Raw genomic sequence first — 26,036 nt, 5'->3', positions numbered from 1 at the left:
CAATGGCATTGTCTTTCGTTAGATCAGTTATTCATCTGATTTGGCATTCTCCTTCAGTAGAAAGACAGGCAAAGTCTTGAGCCAGGCAGGTTTGTCTCCTCTGGAAATGCTTCCTTCAACCCCAGAACAGCGCTCTCAGGTGCGTAATCCACACCATTCCTTTTCTAAAACTTCATGTGTCTTTTTAAATAGAGCATTAATGAAGCCCTCTACCCTTGCTTTTATTGCTCAACCCTTACAAGGCCCTTCTCCGAAAGCTGTTCCATCTCCCAGTGTTCCATCTGCGAGCCTGGGCCCCGATGGATTTCCATGCTGCTGCCCATAAATCACATGCGCAAGGCAGAACTGAACCCGGCTGTCCTAAAACCCAGCTGCAAGGCCATGGTCAAGTCCATGCCCCAGGCATTTTGATCTCAGCCAGAGCACTGCTGTAACCTGGCATGGGGCAGTGGGGGAAAGGGGAGGGGAAGAGGGAAAGGGAGGTTATGAAAGCCTGGTGCCAGATGTATCCACTCTGGAGAACTGGTTCCTTTCCCTTTTATTTGACTATTGACTTACCTTAATTGACTAAATTTAATAAGCAGGTATTAACTTAGCAAAGTCTTTTTATTGGGTGCTTGGAACCACAAGCACTTCTGAATATGAAGAAAAAAAAAAAAAAAGTTTCCTGAACTTTTTCCTTCCCTGCTAGCGTTTACTGGGACTACGCATTAATAGTGCCGCTCAGCCAGATCGTCTGCATCCACTGCCATCAGCAACGTAAGCATAAACCTTCTTCCCACGGGGATGCCCCCACAGCCCCCTTCTGCCAGGCAAATGTTAAAGCCGCTGCTGTTTTATATGGTGCCTGTTAGGGGTTTATTGCAAAAGGGGGGAAACCGTTTTTCTTCTTCAGGTGTCTCCCCCGAAAGGCCTGGTAAGAGCCCCTCTGCCTAACACCCCTCCGGGGTCAACTGCTTTCCATGTTCTTTGTTTTCTCTGTCTGCTTTGTTTTTTCCGAGCATCTGTGCAGAACGGATGAAACTGTCAGCAGCAGGTATTAAACACAGAAGCTTACAAAGCTTGGGCTGTACAAGCGTGGGCCCTCCTTCCACCGACCTTTATAAAAAAAGGGGGGCCGGGGGTGAGCAGGTCTGTCAGCCCTGTATGTAGTGGGATCATCAGCTGGGGACAGGGAGTGCTTGTAGCCAGAGCCACCTTCTGTCGCCCTCTGACCACCCAGTTCCCGGTAGCCCACTCTGCTCAGCGTAGGGAGGGAAATCTGGAACAAACCATCCCTCCCACTGCTTTCCTCGCCACAAGCCTTAAGTCAAAATCACAGAGCAAAGCCAAAGAGTGTTTCAAAATTTTATCTGGAGTCGGATTTGTGTTACAGTTGGACTGAAGGACCTGTGGAGCCTGTTTCAGAAGACAGTTTATGTACATTGCTCTAAAAAACCTGCACAGGATCGCCACCTGAATGATGGCTTTTCCTCCCTCAGTGGGGTTAACACTTCTGACTAGTTATGGACGTATGGAGATGGTGTTAACATCCAGAATCCTGGCTGGCAGAGGGTGACACGTGCAGTGCTAGTTCTGGCCCGTTTACCTCTGCTGGATCAGCTTCCCCGGGGCCCTTGGGGCCTGTCTGGTATTTCACTGATGGGTCGGACACGTCACCACTCTGCTTTGGGGCAATTCCTTCTGAAAAGGGGAATTAAATGACAGACGTGAAACATGACGGCCTTTGTTGTTCTTCACTGAAAAAGCTGTTTCCCTGCCAGGTGCCAGGCATATCCACAACACGGTTTTTGTTGTTTGCACAAGACGACAGACCCTTGGTGGTCCTGCCCCAGCACCCAGCTACCAGGCTGGAGCTTGCCCAGGGGTGCTGTGAACACATCCTGCTCTCGGACATCCCCCCTTTACCCAGGTGGCTCCACATGCCTCATTCATTCAGCTTTGGAAAAGGAAATTAAGAACCTAATTCACTTATATTCGCTTGAAAACCGTAAAAGATGCAGATTATTGTGCTTAAAAGAGTATCCGTAGCCCAGGGTGGTTTTAGTTTTTTGTGCTAAATTTCTAGTGACAGTGAAGATAGATGAGAAAAATTTTCAACAGGGAATGTGACTTGCTAATTCTCACAGGAATGAAGCTGGCAGCCTCTAGCTATATCCATTGGGTTGGTTTTCATTCTGAATTGTGCATCCTTTGCCAAGTTATGTCATACACCAGAGACTTGGGTTAGTAATTCCTTGATTATTTATTACATTAGTGTTCAGAATCACCCTAACTTTTCTGCATGAGGTCTGTCGTAGTTTGCTTGTATCTTGAGCTTCTTTAGGACTGAGATCATCCTTAGATCTTACAGAGGTTTTATTTAGAGATGATCAGAAATTTACTTAAAAGGTAAGAGCGAAAAATAGAGGTTCTGATGTAACAGTGTGGACTCCCCTTGTCCTCCTTTGCAGCAGAAAGCAGATGGACATTAGTCTTGGTGAGTCAGGATGGAACTCAGAGACCTCCACTGCACTTCCCCCAGGGAGGTCACCTCCTCGCGTTTCTTTCCTGTCTGGAAAACGGTCTTCTGCCTCGTGGTCAGCTGGAGCCACCTCTCTGGTCCCAACAGGGCAAGGTACTGCCTCTTGTGATGAGCGGCTTGTCCTGGGTAGGGCTGATCGTAATGCCTTTGTTCCACCAGCATCCAGCTCCACAGAGCCTGGCATTGATTTCCAGCTGTTTTATAGTGAAGTGGGAGGCAAAGTAACTCCATTTAGTCCAGTTTGATCCGCACAAATTGTTCACACCTTCATCACCCCATTGAGCAATGAACTGGAATCTGCTATTGGATCAGAACCCAAACATAGGGACCGAGACTCGAATGGGCCATACCTGCCATCAGAGGCTTGGGTTGTTGAAGGACTTGGTGCCCAACTCCCAAGGATTGCAAGAAAAAGCTTTGTTTTAAGTACACAGAAAAGTGAAGTACCCCTAAAGCGCCTGCTATTTATGATTCTACTGCTGTTTTCTCCCTCACCTCCTCCCAGTGTTAGAAGTTTAGTTTTAATATTTAAGATGCCAAAGGTCTGACGTACTTACCTTGCTGCCCTGTCACTAATTCATAGCTGAATGTATGAAATCATTATTGTCTCTAGGGAAAGGTATTTCCAAAGCTTCGAAAACGGAACAGCAACAAATCAGTGGACCTAGAGGAAATGCCAGCTGAAGACACTTCCACAGACTACGTGTTCAGAATTATCTATCCAGGACACAAGCATGATAACAGTAAGTGCCTTTGTTCTGCTTTGTTCAAACAAGCAAACAAACAAAAACCCCCAAAATAAAAACAAAAACAAAAAAAACTAAGAAAACTTTGAAGGAATTATCTTGGGAAGTAACTGAAGGTGACAGAGAAGCCAGTGTTTTGTAGGGGGGAAAAAAAGCTCTCACAGAGTTTTGTTGTGTGACGATTGTGATCAACAGGTACGGCTTAGTGTAGGTTTCCTTAATGCGGTGACACTTGCTGTCTTAGTGGAAATGGAGTTGAGGTGGGGAATCTTATTTATATTTACTCTGCGTTTTGCAGAGGAAGTTTTCAAAATACTCCCCTGGGCTTGCAAACTGAGACTAAAAGCAAAAAGATTTGCTTGACCAGCCAAGAGCAGTTTTGCTCCCGAAGTGAGGATATTTTTATTGGCCACACTGCTTGCTCATAATGATGTTACTAGAAAAAAACCCATAAACTCTTAAAGTACCCCAAGAACTCCCTGGGCTAAGTTTTCCTGGCTTGGAAGCAAGAACTTAACAATGGATAAATAAAGGCCTTTCCAAGGGAACTGAATGAACTCCCAAGCACCAAACCACCTCATGTCGTCAGTGAATACAAATCCCTTACACACAGGAAGGCATCCAAGCTAGTCCTCAAACAGCATGTTTGGTTTTATTCCCCTTGGCAAAGAAGCAATAATTTCCCAGGAAGATCAGACCCTAATGTTTACAGGGGATTTGGATTTACTGCTCATACTGGGATTTACTGCAGCTGAGAAAGCGGGAATCTCAGCTGAACCCTCCTTACCCCGGGGCTGAGCCGGGTGGTGGCCATGCTTTCTAGGGCCCGGGGATGTGCCCAGGTAAGTCCGTGCCCACACCAGCGAGAGCGTGTGAGCGTGTTCTGCCTTTGCCTGAGTCAGGGGGACTGTGGATTCGGTGGGCACATCCAGCACAGCCCTGCCTGTGGAGGGCGAGGCAGGGCGAGCTGGCTCCTGCCTCCGCCTCCCTTGCGGGGGGCTGTGCCTTGTGTGCTCGCAGTGCCAGGCAGAGCTGGGGAGCGGGACGCTTGCTGTCCAGAGGCAGCTGGCACAGGTTTCGGAGTGGAAGAGAGGCCGCGGCGTTGATAAGGGCCTGGTGAAGGAGGGAAGCTAGTTGGAGCCTCCGGTTCCCGTGGAGTTTTGCCAAAAAGCGTGCTCACCTGCTGCAGGCTGGCCCTGGGACCTGCCTCCACTGCCACCGTGGGATGTGCGTGCTCGGGGAATACAGCCTCCGCACACTCAAAAGCTGGCCTGTGTTTGGTGGAGCATGCTTTTTTCTGTAAAACCTCATTTTTCATACCCATTTACAGGAGCTTGTGCCTTCAAGAAGAGGGCAGGATTCAAGTCCTTTGTCTTTGCTGAACGTGTCCTTTTGAGCTTTCCCGCAGAATCGAGTTCTCTCTTCTTATGCTCCTCTTTCACTATTTTCTTTGAGCAGTAACTATTAACTACCACCACTTAGCTGCCAGCCGCTCTACCTCTGTTGACGATGATGAGGAGGAGGAAGATAAGCTACACGCAATGCTATCAATGATCTGCTCTCGGAACCTCACAGCTCCTAATAGGATGAAAGGTTTTTATCCTCCTCCCCCTGTGTCCCAGAGCTCTATTGCAGCTCGTTCCACTGATGCATACGACAGTGTTGGCATTATTACAGGGACAAACATTTCACTGGCACCATGAGATCTGGACTGGGCAGAGAGGCTGGGAACGTGCCCACAACCTATGGGAAGGGGAAACAGCAGCATCTTCCCTCTCCTTTGAGCGTGTGCTGCTGAACAGACAAACCTCCTCCCCTTCCAGAGGCTTCCTGCCCCACCTTCATAAAAGCTGGGTACCAGAGCGTGTTCTCCCAAGAGGAGGAGGGAGCATAACGGGTCTTTGTATTCTCCCTCCGTGAGTTAGTTGTGTGCAGAGTAACAGACCGGGGAGGGCAGCCTTGTCCAGGGAGGCTCAGGGCTGAGCCAGTGCAGCAGCAGTGCTGATGTGCAGGGCAGGGTCGGGGATGGAGTGAGCCTGGGTACACAGGACGGGGCAGAAGAGTGGCGAGTGACAGCTTCAGCCCCGAGGTGGCTCATGTGAGCCTGCTCCCGCACTTCGGGTGCCTCTGCAGCACCTCTTCTGTAGCAGAGATGTGCAGAGGTTGCACGGGGATGCAGCACCCTTCTGTGGTCGGGTACTTTCATTCCCCTCCTCATATGCACAGGTTGCAGATGATCTGCTGCAAAACCCTCCAAAAACTTGGTCATCTAAGGCTTTTCCTAAAGCATCCCTAACAGATGTATTAAGTCGGGGTTCACAAGAAGTGTACGGATCGAGGAGAGTAGTTCTGGAGACTGAGAGGCCCCTGCTTTCCTCAGGGAGGAAGCTGAGTGTTGTATAAAATAATTCATTCCCCAGGCCAAACCCCTCCCGCCCGCAGGACTGTGCAGCCTGCAGTCGTTCGGAAGACAGGCGGGTGTTGTCGAGGCCCCTCCACTAGTTTATGTGAAATCTCTCTCCCCGTCTACACTTACCAGCTAGCGCACAGCTTCAGCGCTGCCAGATACCTCGTGAGTGCACGTGCCAGAGCTGGCGTGTTCCTGGTATCACCAAAACAACAGCCTCTGCCTCTTCCTAATAGCTGGAGTGTCTCAGCAAGAACAGAATCTGTGCTGCCCACAGGCTGTAAAGCAGCTGTCAAAGGTCTGACATCTGCAGAGGAAGTAGGAAGGAGAGAGCAACCGCTTGCAAGTTTGCCTCGTCTGTATTTTTTATGTGTTAGATTAGCCTGAACATGAGTTTTCTGGAATTTCCCAAGAAAAACACAATGGATCTTGACTCCAGATAGGACACTCATACCTTGAAATAGCAGGACAGTGAGTTTGGTTCCAGATGGACGTTAGCCCTGGGCTGGTGGGACGGGCTGTAAGAGCCAGTGACTGCTGTGCATCTCTGTCTAGTGCTTAAGTTCTGCTCAGGATGTGAACGGGTTCAGGGAGAGCCTCACGTTTTGTAGGCTCCTCACGGGTAGCCTACCAAAGCCTGCAGGTAGTCCTCACGGGCTCCTCAAGGGTGGTAGACCCTTGAAGCCGATACAGCCCAGCCCAAGATGATAAAGAGCTCTTGGAAGGTGTGGATGGAAAGGAGCTCCAAAAATACATTCCCCTTGATAAAAGATTCTGTTTCAGGAGGTTTCTGTTTGTCTTAACTGATCCTGCCTGGATATGGGTGCCAGTGGAAAGGAGGGTCTAACGCTGCCACGCACACAGTGAGAGGCTAACGCGGTGATCTCAAGCGTAAGAGACACAATTTAGTCTTCAGTCAGGTGATGGAATGTGAAGTTACCCACTAGAGTGGCTGTCAGTTACCTGCTTTTGCTTATTTACCCTTGAAGGTGATGGCAGAGTTAGGAATATGGCTGCTCTCCGCGTAGGGATTCGTGCTGAGCCAGACTGGACTGGCTGTTGTCCCTCCAGCAGCATCCCTTTGAAATAATGACAACACTGTTGTAGCAGGTTTGCTAGCCATTTGCTTTTACATTTTGCAACATGCTCGACTTTTGCATGTAGCTGAAGTTACAGATAATACCACTACAATTAAAGAAAAGATGCTGTTCACTCTAATTCTTCACTAATTCAGGTACCTTTCATCTGAATCTTTAGGTTCTGTGGGGTTCTTTCCTTGTTTCTCTAAAAAAAAAAAAAAAAACAAAATAAAAAAATCAAAACTGAAAAACCCATTTTTCTTGTCTGGTAGAGGGGAGGCAAAAAAAATAATGATCTAAAAATGTTTGTCCAATGGTTTTTATTTGAACCCAATAAGAAGCTGCAATAAATACTGGGTCATTCAGCTCCTTCCTGAAGAATTAAGGTGAAGAGCATTTTTGCATCACACTTTGTTTTGTGAAATGAAACACACATGACTGCTTCCGCATGAGCCTGTGCTTTTCCTGTTAACAAATGTTTTTACTCCACTCCCTCCTCACCTACGCCCACTTTCTAATAGGCGCTACTAAAATGCTTTACGCTACCTTGATTTAAAATGCATGAGATGGTTTGGAACTGCCCCTACCACCACCCAACAAATGTCTGTTTTAAAAGCACGGCCCAGGGGACTGGATTTGACTTACAAATGTTGATTTAGTGACACGCAGTATTATGGCATTTGCCTTAATTTTAATCATGGGTGAGCTGAAAGGCCAGTTATTTATTATCAAACAAAAAACCCACAAGCTCAAATGCCAGCTGGGAAAGTTGAAGAGCTGAAGCCAAGCTTTCTGAAGGCAATGTGATTTTTTTTTTTGGGGGGGGGGGCGTTGCCTTCCTGAAGCTGGTTAAAGAGGCAAATAGGTTTGGTGGAGCAGGGATAAGTCAGGGAGCTGCACTGTACTGTTGGATCACATTTTCCTGCAGAATATCCTACTTTTATAAAAACACAGCGTTGACATTAGTAGGACTTGAACTTTCCTTCTGCGCCAAACATTTTAGGATCTGGTTCTGAGGGGGAAAGAAGCATCTTCTGAAAATAACCGAATCGGTTTGTCTTAATTTCTTTTATGCTCAAATTTTCACTCTAGCTGGACTAGCAGTTCCGTGGCTGACTCCAGGAACTGCAAAATGAGATTCTGAGGCCTGAATTAAATAGAAGGTCAGGTCAGAGGATCTCTTCTGGCCATAAATCACGTTACCGTAGCACTACACAAGAACCAGTTTTAGTTGCTCCTGCAGCACCCTTTTCTCTGTTCTCCTGAAACACGAACTGGGATGCTCACGGGCAAGAAAGGGGGAAATGGTGAGGGGATTTGACTTCATGGGACGGGACCGTGCAGAGCATGCAGCTGAGAGCAGGATTTCTGAGGTCTTCTTGGAATCAAGGCTCAGAGCCTGCCGAGAAGCAAAGCATGAAGCCATCAGGATGCACAGGAGAGGGATGGGGGGGAGGAAAGAAGAAGGTTGATGGCCTGCTGTTTTGTTTGTTTGTTTCCCTAGACACCAGCGAAATGATAGAGATGCAGGGCTTCGGGGGAAACCTGCTTTCGTGGCAGCTGGAGCCCTGCAGCCAGGGCTCCTCCTGTGTCTCCTGTTCGACAGGCAGCTCTCCCTACGATCTGCCCAGCTGCTGCAACTGCATCCATGACAGGTGAGCACCTGTGCATGCCACACTTGGAAGCAGGAAGGTTTTCTCGGTTGCAGCACCAGAGCCATAGAGCAGTGATTTTCAAGTAGTTTCCAACATAAAAAGATAACAGTTATACAGCAAGAAATTTAGTTTATTAAACATAACTTATTAAACTACTCTCAAGTCCCATTTTGGTAGAAAAAAACTTCACTTAGTTCTTTTGTCTAGTTTAATATAATTCGGCTCTGGAAGCATTTTCTTTATCAAGTCGTTAACAATTACAGTGAAGGGCAACAATTCATCTAATTTGACGAGGACCTTTACAACGCACCTGCAGCAGCTGTTGCTAAATGTGCCAGGTGAATCTGTTTGGGGCCAAAATGCTGGTGGGGAGAATGCTCTACAAAGTGTAATTTGTCATTGCTGTTGTCCTTTACCTAAATAAATCTTGGTGCAGGGCAAGAATTGCTATGTGTTGGTCATAGGGCTCAGCATAAAATTGATGGTGACCTCTGTCCTCGTGACCCATTAGGCTCCTGTTAACGTGTCTCCACAGAACTCCCTTAAAGATGCTGTGTGAGAGCATGAAGAGGCAAATAGTTTCCAGAGCCTTTTATGGATGTAAGTGAAGCTTCTTATATCCGGCCCTTGTGGTATCCATATGCTTATCTAAAGAGCACGGGATGTTTGTTTGAGAAAGCCGTGAGTCAGATCACCTCAGGGCACTAGGGTGGACGCGACTCGAGTGTCGGCTTCATAAATCCATCTGTGGGGGGGGTTGCATATAGCACTGGGCCATCTGATGCGTGGTGAGGACAGAGCATAGTGTTACATCACAGTGTAATGCTCTACTCGGATTTTACTAGTCTGCGTAAGATTTATTTAATCTTTGGCTCTGTTGCAATTCTTCATTCTTAGCCGGTACGACGCGAGGTCAGTTCCTGTAGCGTTAGTGGCAGGTTTAAAATGTCACAGCTTCACCTTCGAGAGAGGGCTGTGGCTGGTAGGGAGATTGCTCGGTTATGGAACTGACCTGCTGCCCCGACCGCAGGGCTTGCCTACTGCCGCCACTTGTCAACGGTGCGGACGCATCTGTCTGCCCTCGTGAACCACACCATCGTCCCCCCCGACAGGCCCTCCAGCGCTGCGGGGGGCCTCACCAAGGAGGTCTGGAGCAAGTACCAGAAGGACAAGAAGGTAACGGAATCCCTTTGTGACCCTTACGCTGCCTCCCACACGCTGCTGCATCCCTTCGAATGGGCCCCAGAAGTATTACAGGTGTTTCCTAGTCTTAGCAGGATCACTCCTCTGACCGTCTCTTTTATCCTTTGCTTCTCCGATGATGGCAGAGATATCAATTAACATCATGGCAACTGATCTCACGAGACTCTGGTCTATTAAAAGTTAGATTATTTTTGTGGGAGGCACAACAATTTATATTAGACTGGATTTGAGCTAGGGCCCTAAAGGCTTGAATCAAGTTGCAAAATTTATTTAGTGACGTGCGTGCACTTCACTGTCTTTACACTTGATATCAGGTGTGTATGAGCAGGCCTGAGGAAAATAAAGCTGAATTACCTTCAATACCTCTTTCTCCCGACTGCTGCAGAATTACAAGGAACTGGAATTACTAAGAAGAGTTTACTATGGCGGGGTACAGCACGAGATTCGGAAGGAAGTATGGCCCTTCCTGTTAGGGCACTATAAATTCGGCATGGCCAAAAAGGAGATGGACCAGGTAAGCGCAGCCTTCGGGGAGCTGAGTGATGTCTGCAGAGTACAGACATAGCAGGTGTTAGTCTTTATTATTTAATATTCCGAAGGGAAAATTGCTACTGAGTGACACATGTTAGTAGAGGGATTATGATAGGTTGTCACGTCTGAAAATCGTTAAAAGGGAGTTCACTGAAGTCAGGAAACCTGCGCTCAGCCTCAGCCTGTGACACGCGCTTGCCCTGCACAAATCCTGTTTTCACAAATTTGTCACTTACAGAATGGGGAGACATTGACATTGATAGTGATTTGAGTCATCCCTCTTTTGTGCGGTGCTTTAGCTGAGTGATGGTTCAGAGTGCTCTCTGAAATAACTGTTTTATCTCCGTGACACTGCACCTGCATGTGTGGACTTCTACGGGCTCTGCGAACAGCCCGGATGTTCCTTCTGAAGGGCAGAGTTACTGTCTAGAGGCTAAAAGTACCCAGAGGAAGGCTTGGTTTGTACGTTCGTTATGCTTTTGCTAGACATGCCTCGAAAACATGAGGTGCAGTTTCAGATGAGACATTATTCCTCTTCATATCTCCCGTGCTGCTGCTGACATTGATCTCGGAGTAGCTGCCTGGGTTGTGTCGCGCTTGGCGTTAAGTCTGTGGTTTCCGTTAGTGAAACCGCGGTTTGCTTCGTTACCCTGTCTCCCTTTGCTGAGCTGTTCGTGGCAATACCAACTTCTAACTTGGTGAGTGATCTCATTGGTTACGTTATGGTGCCGGGACGGTGAAGCAGGCTGGCGACGCAGCAGCGCGGCGCGGTCGTGCCTGCGCCCCCTCCGCAGAAGCTGCCGTGGTCCTGAGCCAGCCTGCTCAGAACAGCGCAGGGCCCCAGCTCCTCGCTCCGGCTTTACCCGATGCAGTGTCGCTGCTGTTACAAATGCTCTGTGGCATTTTTCCTGTGGCTTGGAGCCAGAGCTAATCCCTTCCCCTCAGGTGCCGGGGCCCGGGCCCAGGCTCCTGCCGTAACGCGGCTGTGGAGCTGATTCAGGTGCAGAGCAAGAACTCGGCGTAGCCCCGCTGTGATGGGCCCGTCAGCAGCACCTTTGTCGAAGTCCCCTGCAGCCCCTGGGCTCGCGGGCAGTGGGAGCACCAGTCTGCCCCAGTCTGCCCCAGTCTGCCAGCGCCGCCCCCAGCACTGCCGCAGGTCTGCGCTAGGACACTGCCCAGCGGGTGAGCTCTGGGTCTGCGTGTTGGTAAAACGTTGCTTTAACTGACGTGAAAAATCACCCAAATGTTTTGCTGAACCGTTCAGGACAGGAATGAGCTTTGCCCCGGAATGCGATTACCACGTTAACCTGCTTTTCTGGTGTTCCCAGGGAGGTGGCACTCCTGCGGGAGCTGCTCCTGTTCTGGATTACATGGATAAGGAGTGGTTTTATATATCAAACCATCTGGCATTTGCTAACCCCCAATTATTTTATATTCCGAGGGATAGTTTATAACCCTGTGAGCACCTGCAGATCACAAGGGCGGTCTGACCTAGAGCCCTGCAGTAGGAACATGAGCTAGCTTGGAAACAGCAGGAACTTTACAAGCAGCATTCTTCTTACTAAAAATTGCTACAGACAGTTCTGAAGAGGGATGAAATACGCCCCTCAACTGTTCAAACAGCGTCAATCCGGATCCTTCACCCTGAACCCAGTCCCCTTTGTAGGCATTCAGATTTCCTGGCTAGAGTGCGTGCATTAAGACTATTCTGCTGAGCACTGCTGAGGCAAACTCCTGCCCTCCCACGACATCAGCATCGCAAGAAGACGACGTACCTGAGAAGCCGCGAGGGCAGTAGGTCCTGCTGTTGCCTGATCTGCTGGAGGGCAGGCAGATTGCCTGCAAAGAGAAACAAATCCAGATTCCCAGCCAGGCTGATCACTGCCATGGTCCTGCTGGAAAATACGTCTGTTCTGCAAGGGGACTTGTTCAACCAGCCCTTCTTGCATGCAGCACGAGTTTAAAAGAAGTCGACCTTCTAGAGCACCACGTGGACTGGTTCCTCAACCCTTCCTGGTGAAAAGGGGAGGGCCCTTCCAAACAGTCCTGGGAATTGGGTTCAGAGCTTGAGCAGCAGGGATCTGACTCAACTGCAGCACTTCGGATGCAGTGTGAATTTATTACATGTGCATTCGGTGCTCCAGTTTATTTTATTTTAAACTCAAATTTTCAAGAAATACAGGCTACTGGAGGGTTCTTGCATAGACTGCATTTTGCCATCTCCGTTCTCCAGGGGTGTATGAACCATCAGATTTATGATCCATGTGCACAAACAGAAGGTATGTCTGGAACTGAAAAAAGGACCCGGAGACTTAGATTTTAGAGTGGGAGACCTAGAGCCACAACTCATGAATTCTAGCCCCCCCTTCAAAGGGCACATGCATGTACACAGCTAGAACATCAGAGATTTGGCAAGAAGAGAGAAATACTTGGGTCGGTTTGTACATGGGAATTACAGGGAATTCGTAGAGAGATGCTGCAACGTATAAAAGATCTGATCTGCAGAATGCAAGCTCCTGTAGGAACTATTTTCCCCCTGACTTTGTAGCATACTAACACATACTAACCTTATCCAGAATTCTAATGAGCTACTCAACACCAGTGGTAAATAACAGTAATAACTGACTCCTCAAAGAAATGTGCTGTTGGAGTCTAAGGGTCTGTTACAGGAATGACATGAAAACCATCACAACATTTGCACCTACAGGAAACTGAGCGTGTCCTTAACTGAAGGCACTGCCGGTGATTTATCATCTTTGCCTTCTGATGGTATTTTTGCAGTCATCCATCAGAATCTGGGGCGCTCCCAAACGTGGCTGTCCTCCAGCCTTCCACTAACTGTTGTATTTTATGATTTATGACCCGACAGCTACCTCAAGTGACGAACAGCCTGCAGCTCTTAGCGTGACTGCTCTGGCAGCAGCTCCAGCCAGCAGAGCCCAGAGCCTGAAGCCAGCTCACGACTGCGGCTTCTCTTCAGCTCTTGACAAGTGACAGAGTAGTAAAATTACAACATGTCCCTTAATAGCTCAGGGGAGGTTTCTGTGTCTGTCTTCCAACAGAGGAAGCCAGCAGCGGCAAAAATCTGTTTTATTACGGTGGGAAGCAGAGATCTGGCCACGCGCAGAGCAGCCCCGAGCCTGGGCTGTGGGAGTCTCTTCCAGCGTCTGCCTGCAGAGGCTGATGCCTGTGACCTGGAATTCGCTGCAAGGGCTCTGCTGGAGTTGGAATAGAGGGGGAGTCGGGGAGGAGGTGTAACGAAGTTAGGAATCATCCAGTTGGAGGCAGCAGTTGCTGCAGCAGATTGCATCTGACTTGGGTGTGAGGCTTCACCTGAAAGGCAGTGACACCCCTTGCTCCTTCCCGAGCGGTGTCCAGGCGCTGTTGGTAGCGTATGTGCATGCTGATAGGAACCTTTGCTGGCACCTGCAGTGACAGTTTGTTCCCTGAGGTAAATAAGCAGCGTGTCACCACTCCAGTCATCGCGTCCCGGCCACGGCGACGTGTGCTCTAGCAAGAGGCCTTTGGGATCCTTCAGGCTTTGTGTCTGAGACACTGCACTTGCTTTAGACCTCTCCCTCCTGCTTCCGCTCCCCGTTATCGCTGCCTTGCAAGGAGGAGCAGCATTTCAGGCTCTGTCTGTCTGCCTGCAGGTGGATGAGGACATTGCTCTCCGCTATCAGAAGGTCATGGCTGAGTGGAAAGCCTGCGAGGTCATTGTGAAGCAGCGGGAGAAGGAATCGCATTCCGCCACGCTGGCAAAGTTCTCGTCGGGCAGCAGCATCGACAGCCACGTCCAGCGACTGATTCACAGGGACTCCACCATCAGCAACGATGTGGGTACCCCCTTCCCACGGGGGGCTGGGCAGCTGCAGGGGTGCAGCCCGGGGAAGCACAGACGGGCTCGTGCAGCTCCGTCAGTGCCACACAGAAGGTGAAGCTGTAGAGCCTCCATAATAGAGTGAGGAGCAGAGCTTTGTCTGGGGTAGTCCGTAGCTGGTCTTAAGCAGAACCTGCCTCAGGTGCTTTAAGGGTCACCGACTGCAGTGAGCCTTCTCTCAGCAGAGGAGCAGCTGTCTGGATCTCCTGCCTGTAGGTCCTTCATTCAAATCCAGCGTAGAGCAGAAGATTGCTGCTGTTGGAGCCTATCTGTGATTCTGTCATGTCCCTGATGTTCAGGTTGGGTGGGAGTTTGTTTTGGGAGAGGGAACCTCTGTCAGGCTAAGGTAAGATGCTGAGCAGTACCAGGGCAGACTGAATTGACCCCTCTGCAACTTGAATAACCCAGAAGGGGGTTTCTTCTCACGCTGTTGGACAGGAGAGCACGGTGTGCCCAAAGTGTCTCTGGGCATCCATTACTTGGGCAAACTTCAGTTAGCTAACTTATTTCAGTAAGGCAAGAGAGAAGAGATCTTGAAATAGTCCAAGAGGTTTTTAGCAAGAGAAGAGGTAAAGTGGTTGCTTGGTGAAAAGTGTCTGAAGGCCAGTCTTGCCTTCGAGCAGCAGGAGCTGAACGGGACTGTCGGAGGCCTGAGGGGTGCTGCTCCTTGTCAAAGAGCCGTTGCAGTGACCAGCTGGTATTGGTGCTGGTGTTGCAGGCAGGGAAGCTCTGCTGCTTTCCAAGGTATTTCTCGTTGCAGATTATGAAAGGGGGAGCCACCATCATAGGAGACGGGTATGAGATCATAAACTGGTGTTATTTTTAGCCTTGGAGTGTCGGTGTACAGACTGAGTGAGGAGCTCTCAATGATCTGCGTGCAGGGAAGCTCCGTCACTCAGCGATCCCGCTCACTGGCGTCCTGCAGTCATTTCCCTCTCGTGGCTGGAGGTTTGTTTGCTACACTCGTTTCTTCCCTGTTCTCCCCTGCTTTACCCCGATCTCCTCTCCCCTGCTCACCCCAGGTCTTTATCTCCGTGGATGAGACGGACCCTGCGGAGCGGGACCCTAAAGGTCGGGACGACCCCGCTTTCACCGCGGCGCCCGCCGAGACGCCAGCAACTGTCGCTGCCGTAGAGCAACAGTCTGTGGAGTTCGACTCCCCCGACTCTGGGCTCCCCTCCTCGAGGAACTACTCTGTGGCCTCGGGCATCCTGTCCAGCATCGAGGACGGGCAGAGTGTCTCCTTTGAAGACGGGGCTGAGGAGGAAGGTGGCGCTGACCTGGGAGGGGCCGACGCAGACGCGCCCCGGGTGCAGAGAGCTAAGTCGGGCGTCCTGCGGCCCCAGGATTCCGCCTCGGAGGAGCAGCTGTGTTCCCAGGGGGATTATTTAATGGACGTCGCTTCTCTCTGCGCTGCATCCTACACAGTAGGTCACAACACAACTATATAATCCTCTGCACAGCATTGCTTTTCTAGCAAAGACTTGCACTTTTTCAGACAGGATTTTATGAGAGACAGCCCCAAACTAGGAGTACAGGTGGGGGGACGATAACTGGTTTTTGCACCCAAATATTTTCATCTGGGTTTTGAGCTAGACTGGTAATAAAACAGAAAAATAAAAAAAAAAAAGGGTCTGTCTTTGAGTGAGAGGGCAAGGAAAATAATGTGGTACAGTTCTAGGAGCTAAAAATGTCCAGAGACTGAAGGGAGGTGTGGGGGTGTGGACGACACACCACTTGTAAGATTTCAGTTCCTTTAATTCAAGCTAAACCCACATTTAATCAGATCGAAGCACAACCTAAACCGAGATTCAGGACTCCACCATCTCTGTAGTGTCACTCTCAGTAGATCAGTGGTTGAGTTTTTGCCTCTCTCTCCGCTGAAGCTGGTCGGCTGGAAACGGGACAGGTTTGGAACAGTCACCTGTGGGAGTGTGTGGGCTACACCTGGGCTTTCTGACAGTAATCGAGGATTTCAGTGCTCCCACACACCCAAAGTAGAATTGTACTATTCCTTGTTTGTTGGTTCTCAGCTCAAACCTGCACAAAGTCCTGGGAATGCTCTAAACTCAGCAGATCTAAAACTTTTCTCTTCTAGATAGAGTTATTGGACACTGTTGCCTTAAATTTGCACAGAATTGATAAAGATGTCCAGAGATGTGATCGGAATTACTGGTATTTCACTGCTGATAACCTGGAGAAACTCCGAAATGTCATGTGCAGGTAATACAGCTTGTAAACTGAACTACTCTTCACATTTCTGTCATAATTCATAAACTGTAATAATATGAAAATAACGGTCTGTATAAAAACTCTCACTAATGAACTTAAAACCTGCAGGAAGGAGGCACGGGTAGGACGGTAGGTTGGAGAGCACGGGTGACAGGCAGTCCAAGTCTGGAATGCAGGTTTGAGAAGATTCCACCTCGAGAACAAACCCTGACCTGTTCTCTCGATGTGCTCGGGCTCCCTGCTCACGGGGGAACCCTCCCCGCCCCAAGGGCGAGCTGTAAGGATACAGGAGTTGTGAGGGGCATCCCCTCAGCAGCCAGAAAGGTGCCTCTTCAAACCAAACCAGCCCCTCTGGCCCAGAGCAGCTGCACTCACAGGGAAGCTGGTTTTCACTTTGAGGAATGCAAATTGCCATGAAGGCTCCTCAGCTAAACACACGTGAAGCAGAGAGTGTCACCGACTTTAACACTCGGAAAAAATACCAAGGTTCCACCTAGGGTAGAAAACAAAAGCCAAAAAACCCGTAGGTACCTTTTAAAAATCTGGTCCTTTTTCCATAGACTGTTACACTTCTGTAGCTGCTTTTTCACAAACCATCGGTGCCCAAGCTCTGTGCGTAGGGTCGGGTCCTCTCCATCCAAGCAGAGAACAATGCAGGGCCATGAAATACTCTGGAATGTGAAGTTCCAGAGACTCATACGTTCAACAGCTGCTTAAGATTTGATCTTGCATCATCAAATTAGACTTCAATACAATATTTAGCTTTCGAGGGACAGGAAGAGAAAAACCCAATATTAATTCATCCTGTAAGTCGACGTCTGATCGCATTCTTTCACCCTTTCACAACACATGAAGAGCCTACAGCAAGAGCCAGGTTACAGGAGCTGTTCCTGTCTCACATGCAGCTCTGGCCTCATCGTGGTTTGTTTATAAAGCCTTTAGGAATTTTTCTGAAAAAAAAAACCTCAGCAGAAACACGCATCATTTTACACCAGTATGTTGGAAGATTTGAGTTGTTGTAGTTCTCTGGACTTGTGGCTTTATCTTTCACAGCACTCCAGAACGAGACACTGAAAAGCTTCCAAAAGGAGTTGTGTTTTAGGTGCAAGACAAATTTGTGAGGCAAGAGGATTTTTAATCCTAATACCTCTTGTGTTTTTCTTCTTTCTGCAGTTACGTGTGGGAGCACCTCGAAGTTGGTTACGTCCAAGGCATGTGTGACCTCCTGGCACCTCTGATGGTTATACTTGACAATGGTAGGAAGGGTTTTCTTTCGGAACACGCTGGTATCTTTGGGGAGGCCTTTCTTTAGAAATGCTCTTTCGGAAGAAGTTGGATGCATTCGCCAGGGCTGCTCACCCCGAAAATCAAACCTGCAGCTCTTGATTGGCATTTTCTCTCCATGTGGCTGTTGTTGAAACGGCTGACAGTAGTACTGGGGGCATTCCCTGTTCGCTTACTGACTGCCAGATTAAATTCTACTAAATTCTCAAAGCAGCTCTCTTCTGGCAGTTCCTGGAGCTGAAAACGCAGCTGCAAGCTGGTTCTTTTGAAACATAACTAGTAAAAATGGTCCGGAGGCAAGTATTGTCTTGTTTCATCCAGATGCTGGTGATGGGGTTAGGGAGCAGCAGAGGGGAAGCCCCTGTTTTTCCCCTGCCCTGCAGTTTGTCATTTTGGTTCAAGGCAGTCACACAATTGGCCACAGCGTGTGTTCTGCATTCTGTCTGCAGATCAACTGGCGTACAGCTGCTTCAGCCACCTGATGAAGAGGATGAGCCAGAACTTCCCCAATGGAGGTGCTATGGACACACACTTTGCCAACATGCGCTCCCTGATCCAGGTGCGTCTTGTAATCTCATCAGAAAGAAGCTGAGGTTGTGGCGGAGGCTCGGAACCAGCCTGATGCCACGGCGAAGGGCAGGAACACCAGTGACTGGGGTTCCCAGTCACCTGGTGCTTCAGAGCTGGGGAGGACAGGAATTGGTTTTTATTGTGGGTGATAAAGCGCAGCTCAGAAGCCTGAACCAGGCTCCAAGACCTTTGGTCTCGGCTACTTTCAGACAGGACACTGACTGTTGTTTTGCCTTTTAGATTCTAGACTCTGAGCTTTTTGAATTGATGCACCAGAATGGAGATTACACCCACTTTTACTTCTGCTATCGCTGGTTCCTGCTTGACTTTAAAAGAGGTAATAATGTTCTGTGCCTGTAGTTTAGAGTTGTGCAAAAGTGTGAACAGCTCTGTGTTTGGTCTAAATGTCTGGATGGTGAGTAGCAGCCAGGCTGACGAGAGAGCTCGTAGCTAGGAAAGCTGATGCGCCTCAGAGATGAGCCAGCGCGGGATGAAGTCAAGGCTTAGTGTTGTAAACTCCTGATGTGTGGTTGGAGCCAAGTCTCTGCTCAGTGCGAATGCCCAAGAAGGGGATCCCGAGCTGATCCCACTCCTCTGTAAGCTCTGATACCTCCTTTCTAATCCATCGGATGAGGAGCAGCGCACAGTAGCGCAGGAGCTGTAGTACTCTGTGCAGCAGGGAGCACCCCAGGATCTCGGGACCCCTGCGCACACCCACCCACCCCCCCAGCAGGATCAGGAGCGGCATCCTGCTGTCGGGCAGGTCGGCTGCTCCCTTCAGCCACAGGCTGGGCTGTGAGAATCAGGGCACGACCTCCCTCTCAGACACCCTTAAAGCACGAAGGGGCTGGAGGGAGAAGATGCACATCCATCAGCTATTTATTATGAGCCACTGTCCGACAGTGAGGGGGAGGAATTGTCACTCTTAGCCGAATACCAAACCCTCTGCCCACTTCAGAGGAAAGTGCCTGTCCCCCACATCCCCACGTGTCACAGACCGGGCAGGAGACGAGCCTCGAAGCTTCAAGATGATGAAGCTTCCGCAGGTCTTGTCTGAATCACAGCACGTGTAGACCCAGCTCACTCCCATCCGCTGGACAATTAATTGTGGCCAGATAAAACCAGCAGCGCTGTAGCACTGACAGAGCCCCTGAAAAGCCAAGGGGGGCCCTGGACACGCGTGTCACCCTCCCTGTGCTGCTGGCACACGGTTACTGCAGTTCAGCGTGTTCCTGGGGTTGCGTCTGCGCCACCACACCTACGTCCTCCCTTCGTGCGCCTTAAACCCCATTCTGTTGCCTTACTCGCCCCAGTGACAGGAGGTGGCCGGAGGAGAGGGGGAGAGGAAAAGGAGTCGTCATCAGGTGCTAGTCGTGTCTGCGTAAGGCCTGTAGGTCATTAGTTAGAGAGGGGGAAATGGTCAGTTTGAATAATCAGATGCTCTTGTAATGTTTATTCCCATTCAGAATTGTTGTACGAGGATGTATTTACAGTGTGGGAAGTTATTTGGGCAGCAAAGCACATCTCTTCAGAACATTTTGTCCTTTTCATTGCCTTAGCACTTGTGGAAGTTTATCGAGAGATTATCCGTGATAACAACATGGACTTCACTGATATCATCAAGTTTTTTAATGGTAAGAGACTTTAAGGGTGCAAAGCAAGTAACAGTGAGTTTGCTCCTTCTCCCTCGCTCAGACTAAGTGCAGCTGGGCCGTGTTCTTGCTGTCAGGACAAGCTCCTGGTCATTCTAAGCTCTGAATCTCTTACCCCTTTGTGTAAATGAAGAGCCCAGATTTTCACACGCTTCCTGGAGACCTGACCCAGCACACACAGACAAGTGTGTTCAGAACTACATGGCCACAGAAGATGGTCCCGCTGTCAGCCTCAGGGGTCAGTTTTTCCACAAAGCGACCTTCAGAATTTCTCTTAAAAAGATTTGCCACGGTGACTCCGCTCTTGGTTTAATGGGAGGCGCTAGAATCTTGCTTCGTTTTTTGCAGAGGTTTCTTGCAGGCTTTAAGATGTCCAGAGCCGTTCCTGTTCACAGGGCTTGGCCCTGCTGAGGCTGAAACATAAACAACTGCTCATGCAGAACATCCCAAACCGCTGCCACGGTCGCTTGCTTGCCGGAGTGGCCCACAGATGCCAGGCAACCCCTACAGAGCAGAGTCCTGCCAAAGCAAGAGAGGGCCCCTCCTGCCTGTAGAACGTGGGTCAGGCCAAGCAAGTCCTCCCCGTTAGGATATCTGAAAAGTTTGGAAACAGTTTTGTGGAATCACAGTAATTCACTAAATTATCAATGCTGTGGCTTTCAGCCATCCAGCTGGGATTTGGTTTTGCCTCACCCGTTCTTATTCCAAAACTGTACGTTAACTCTTCCCTAAAAAAACCCAAACAAACCACAACCAACCCCCCCAAATCCAAAAAAACGAACAGCAAAGCCCCCGTACCTGCCTGAGGTGACTGAACCGAGGGTTGGGGTCTGCCAAGCGCTGCTCCCCGGTGGCGGGTCGGGCTGCAGAGCCTGGGGCAGCAGCTTCTGAGGGGGGGGCCAGGCCTCCCGGCCCCGCCGGGGACTCCTGCGGCACCAGGACGGGCACCAGGAGGGTGAGATCCTGTGCCAGGACCTACGGCACCAAGGGACCCCTCCGCGTGCTCTGGCTTTAGTGCTACAAACCAACCCCCGTGACACTGATGACATTGCCATCGGTGCTAAGGCAGAGCAGTTCCTGCCGCTGACCCTTAAGAATGTTTGTCTGTGTCTTTTAGAAATGGCAGAGCATCATAATGCCGAGGAAATTCTGAGGATAGCGAGAGACCTGGTCTACAAAGTGCAGACACTGATTGAAAATAAGTGATAACGAGCCGACTGTCCCCGCAGGCCTTGCTGCGAGCTAGCGGATGGAGCGTTTCTTGCACTGTAACTACAAAACGGTGTTTTAATTGCATCTTCCATGTAATAAATATCAAAGAGATTTGTAACAGACTTTTAAAACCAGAACTTTTCCTTCACCAGATAAGGTTTGTGTTTGATAGTCCTTGTTACACTCACTTTGTATTCCTAGAGAAAATCTTTTTGCGTTCTCATTTCCCTCTCTAGAAGACCGTCTATCTATGTATTTAAGGTATTAAAAAGGGGGGATTTGACACACTGGGCCATTTCTATTTTGACTTCCTGCACCTTTGCGCCCGGGTGTGGGTGCTGTGCTCTGCCAGAGCCTCCCGGGGAGGCGAGGCCGGATCCAACGCTCACGCCGGCGCTGAAGGGTCCCCGCGGGAGCACGTTCGTGGGCTCCTTGTCTGTGCCTCCAGCGTGGACGAGCAGCCCTGCGGGCACCTGCTGCTGAAACATTTAGCAGAGTGGTTAGCAGAGTTAAAGTAAATAAGGTTACCAGCCGGGAGAGCGGCCTTAAACTAAGTAACGTGGCTGATGTGAGCAGTGACCTGGCGCCACCGGCTCAAACCATCCGTTCCCGTCGCTCGGGCTGTTGCGTCTCGGTGGCCGGCTCGGACGCGCCGTCATTTCAGTTCCTCTGCAAACGCCCCCAGGGGGCGAGAGCTGCCTCGCGGGGTTCAGGTTCCCGGGTTCAGTGCCCAGAGGCGGGTCCCACGCTCTGTGGTCCAGACCTGCCGCCCAGCGCGGGCGCAGCAGAGCCCCCAGGTTACTCACCGCGTGCTGCTCGCCTCCCCTCCTCCTCGCCCCGCTCTGCAGAGCTTTCGGGAGGACGTTTTTGGGATCCTGTGAGCACAAACCGGGCGCTCGTCTGCTCAGGCCGGTGTCAGCACCCGCCCGAGGAAGCAGTTGAAGTTGTGGCTGCGGTGCCCTCCTGGTGCCGCCAGCCCGGCCACGCGCTCACACAGCCGCGTACACGCTGCCCCGTCCTGCCCCGGGTGCAGGGCCCGAGGTGCAGTGGCCCGGGGCCATCCTGGCCCTTCATGGCGCTACGAAAGGATCGCGCGCTCCACCCACCTTCCGAGCACGAGGGCGGGAGCGGGCTCTGCTGATGGGGTTGAGCCGCAGATCTCGTGGGCGCTCGTGACCTTGGGCCTTGGTGTGAGCACGTCAGGTAGTGCAAAGGATTCCACCCTTTGGCATTTGAACCATAGCGATTTAAAAAAAAAAAAAGAAAAAAAAGAGTTTGAATTTCTGTCTCTGCTGTTTTGGTTTGGTTTTCTTTTTTTACCCTTCTGAGCAGGCAGGGTTACACAGCTTTGTTTTCCACTGAACCTTGCAGAGAAAACAGCTGTGTGGTTTTCAGAGAATCACAGGAGGGTTTGGGGTGGGACCTGTGAAGGGCAGCTGGTCCAGCCGTGCCGTCAGCGGCGACACCTTCCTGGAGACGTTGCGTGACTTAGATCAGCTCACGTGAACCTTTAAAAACAGATTTTAGCAAAAAGAGGTGTAGGGAATAAAAATCAGTTTGGAGATTCAAATACTGGCAGGAGGTGTTTATTTTAGTAACTCTGGTCTTGTTATTGCCCGGGCAGCGGGCACGCTTGCTCTTTGCACGAGGCGAGTGCTGCCTCAGGCTCCTCAGGAGCCGAGCGTTGTTTGCACAAGAAAAATGTAATTTGGTTCTAGAACCATCCGTGCTTAGATCTTTCTTTATGTATGCAGTAAACTCAAAGTGCTAAGTAATAGTCTGAAAAGGGGAAAAGTGCACACAGAGTGCTGCTCAGCTCAGCAGCCAAGCCCTCCCTCAAAGTGGTCTCTGAAAACTTGAGGGGAGGGTAAAAAAAACAAAACAAAACAAAAAACCAACACAAAAAACCCCAAACCAAACCTCCAGTTCCCGGGGGCTGGTGCAGGCAGATGCCTCCAGGGACGCGGCTTCGGGGCTCGCGAGCAGCAGGAGCCAGGAGAGCGGCAGCAGCGGGGGCTCGGGCCGGAGCCGCCCCACGAGGCGCACGGCTGCTGGAAGGGCCCCGAAGCGCTGCAGGGTGTGTGTCTGTCCGTCCGTCCACTCCAGAAGGAAAATGGTTTTTCTAAAAAAAAAAACCTGACAAGAGCAAGAAAAAAAATCCTCCAATTCACAGAGCCTGAGGAAGCGATGTAAAAAACTAAAACTGCACTATTTTTCTTTGGTATGTTGGGAATGTACTATACAACCCTGTTTAAAAAACAAACAACAAACCTCTGCGAACTCCATTGTATTTGTTACAACATTCCATCTAATTGTATTTTATGACTATTGTGTATTGACTTATTTTTGCTGGGAGCAGACTATTCTCTTTCTTGCTCAATTATTTATGTTTAAATGTAACATATGAATAAATACTTATCGTCAAGGCATTCCGTGGAGCTCTCTGGAAGTGATTTCTCTCCCCCAAGGTAATTTCAGAGACTGAACAGGGAGTCCTACGGCTGTCTGGGAAGAGAGCGCGCTCTGTAATTAACGTTTCTGTGATGAGCACAGTGCACAGGCTGCTGCACTAAGCGGTATTTTTTAAGTAATGAAGTAGGTCATCCCCAAACGGCCTCCAGACCTCGCCTGGATGACTTTAAGGGCAGATTTAAGTTACCCGCAGCACAGCCTGGGAGCTCCTGTTGTCGCAGGCCGAGCCCGCTGCCAGTTCAGCCCTGGGGAAGGAGTGGGAGCAGAAAAAGGCCTATGACAAGTGTTAAAAAAATAAAGTTTCATCCTGCAATTTTAGGCCTGATCGTGCTGCAGCTAGCAGGCAATCTAGCCGAGCTGTCGGGTTCCCGGGCGAGATCCTCCTCCGCCGCTCCCAGGCCCCCTCCAAACCTCTTAAAAATCCTCCGGCTGCTTCTGTTCTGTACCAGGGAAGCTGGCAGCTTTTGCAGTGTTTTTCCAGCTTTTTTAGGCTGGAAATCTCTGCCCAAAAGTGGGTCCCCGGGGCATAATAGAACGTTTCCCCGTTCCGCTGTAAAAGCACCCAACAGGTTCCTCCGTACTGGGGCGGGTGCAGCCGTTGCTCACCAGTGTTACGGCTGTTACCCTGTATTTATCCTCAGACAAGAGATGAGCCCTTTATGAAGCGTATCCAGTGACATGTTGACTTAAATAATCTTCTAGTGCCACTGCGTCCTCTGCCTTCATCTTGTTTGCATGGTGGGACTCGGGGTGCGCTGGGAGACCCGAGTGCTACAGCTGGGATTACGCACTGCCTTGCTTTGCTACAAGACCTTCGTACTACGCACAACACCCCCCCCCAGCATTCTCTTTGAAAATTCTCAGAAACTGTTAAAGTAGCTGCATCAGGAATTAATTTCAGCAAGATGCAGCATCCCAGTGACGTTTCCTCACTGTGAAAGTCTCACTGCTCCCAACTGCCAGGAGAAAACCAAACCAAAAGAAATGTCCCCCGTTTCCTGCCCCTTCTCCGTGAGCCGGAGCCAGCGCCGGCAGCTGCCGAGGCTTCAGCTCCTTCCTCCGCTCTACCAACGGTTTTGCCAAACGCAGCAACTTGGCCCTGACAGTTCAGTGCCCCGTCTCACGGCATCCTGTTGATCTGCCCAAGCCCGCTTTCCACTTTCAGGAGCTCACCTGGAAATGCTTTTCCGCTTCCCAAATAATGAAAAGCCAAACCAGAACGCCCAGCACACCAGTGGCGCTGGGTTCGGCGGCGACGCTTCAGCCCTCCCAGGGTCTGAGGCTCCCGAAGCCTCGGCTCGGCAGTGCCAGCCCCCTCCTCCCGCCCCGCTCGTCCCTCCGGGCGCTCCCCAACGCTGCGGAGTCGCACAGGACCCCCCGGCCCTGGCAGCCCATCGCTCGGCGGCTACAGGAGCCCCGGGCAGGGGACCCCTGTGCTTCCCCCCGACACCCGTGTCTCTGAGTGTCCGTGAAGGAATTCGCCCCCACACCCCATAAATAGCTCAGAAAGCACCATCTGAGCCAGCCGACGCCGTGGGGGTGGTGCTGGGGGATGTTCAAGGGTGTCAGGGTGATTTCTGCCTCACGAACCTTCCCGGCTCTGAACACCCCAGTGCCTGGCACCCCCCAACAACGGGCCTGATCCGGCTCCCAGCAGCAGTTGGCAAGTCGGCAGAAACACAAGGAAAAGCTGAAAGCCCCAAGCCACAGCCAAGCCCTTTGGTAGTTCACATTTCCCCACCACATCCCACTCTTTAGATTTCTGGATGTAAGAAAGCAAGACGACAGACCAGCAGGGCACGCTGCCTTCCCAACAGGCTGGTACTGGAGTGCCCACACACTCCAGGTTTGATTTTTTTTTTCCGTTTTTTTGGATGCACACTCAGACCAACATTTGCTACAGTTCAGTGACGCTTTTAACAACCCCCACCAGACCTGCAACAATTTTTACATTTTCCTCCTGTCAAGACACAGGTTCTGCAACTTAGAGGTCGCATTGTACTTCCCCTACACAACAGTCACGGTGAAATTTGCTTTCTACATCTCAGCCCTAAAAAGCCGTTGTCTCAGAACACCGTTTATTCGGCTCCACTGCAAGCGTGGCTGGAGACCAGACTCTAAACACCCGGCTGGAGAGGACTCTGCATCTCCAGAGAGCGGACCAAGGAGGGACAGCCCGTTTCCACACCGGCGACAGCAAGTTACTGAACACCTGGGTTATTTAACAGCATCTAATTAACCAAACGCAACGAAGGCGCCTCCCGGGGCTGGCAGGGCAGCCTGGCAGTGGTGCAGCACTGCTTCAGCGCAAGGGCTGCGCTTGGAAAGCAAATGGGGTGGAATTAAGAGCACTTTGGAGGGGCAGGGGGGTGCTGGGGGACTGCGCAAGGAAGCTGAGGATAAAAGTGAAAAACTGCAGCAGCATCAGCGTACAAATCGTGGCCGTGCCTCAGTGTTAACCTGGAGCAAAACACCCCAAATCCCTTCCTGGGTGCAGCCGCGGTGGCTCTGAAGCCCCCCCCGAGCCCCCCAACAGAGCCCTCCCCAGCGCGGGGGGGTCCCCGGGGCCCAGGGCCGCCTCGGGGGGTC

General features: G+C 50.5%; 1 protein-coding gene across 6 annotated transcripts in view; it reads left to right on the top strand.

The window, feature by feature from the left end:
* SGSM2 (small G protein signaling modulator 2) overlaps positions 1–22,764 on the top strand; it is a 53,088-nt gene extending 30,324 nt beyond the window's left edge. The window contains exons 8-23 of one of the 6 annotated variants that reach the window (XM_026861402.1): positions 692–759; positions 2,457–2,617; positions 3,138–3,267; positions 4,729–4,863; positions 8,261–8,411; positions 8,947–9,011; positions 9,442–9,587; positions 10,000–10,128; positions 13,799–13,981; positions 15,048–15,452; positions 16,124–16,248; positions 17,431–17,513; positions 17,991–18,100; positions 18,352–18,448; positions 19,578–19,745; positions 20,881–22,764. In XM_026861402.1, the coding sequence (XP_026717203.1) occupies positions 692–759; positions 2,457–2,617; positions 3,138–3,267; positions 4,729–4,863; positions 8,261–8,411; positions 8,947–9,011; positions 9,442–9,587; positions 10,000–10,128; positions 13,799–13,981; positions 15,048–15,452; positions 16,124–16,248; positions 17,431–17,513; positions 17,991–18,100; positions 18,352–18,448; positions 19,578–19,745; positions 20,881–20,969 (2,245 nt within the window). In that variant the 3' untranslated portion in view covers positions 20,970–22,764. Of the gene's footprint in view, positions 1–691; positions 760–2,453; positions 2,618–3,137; positions 3,268–4,728; positions 4,864–8,260; positions 8,412–8,946; positions 9,012–9,441; positions 9,588–9,999; positions 10,129–13,798; positions 13,982–15,047; positions 15,453–16,123; positions 16,249–17,430; positions 17,514–17,990; positions 18,101–18,351; positions 18,449–19,577; positions 19,746–20,880 lie in introns of all 6 variants that reach the window. The other 5 variants (XM_026861403.1, XM_026861404.1, XM_026861401.1 and 2 more) reach the window with 5 other exon arrangements.
* Positions 22,765–26,036: the final 3,272 nt, after the last annotated feature.

This window comes from Athene cunicularia (genome assembly GCF_003259725.1).
Source record: "Athene cunicularia isolate RWA chromosome 19 unlocalized genomic scaffold, athCun1 chr19_part1, whole genome shotgun sequence".
Taxonomy (NCBI): Eukaryota; Metazoa; Chordata; class Aves; order Strigiformes; family Strigidae; genus Athene; species Athene cunicularia.
Note: the sequence above shows the minus strand (reverse complement) of the source record. Positions and strands in the feature narration are given on the sequence as shown.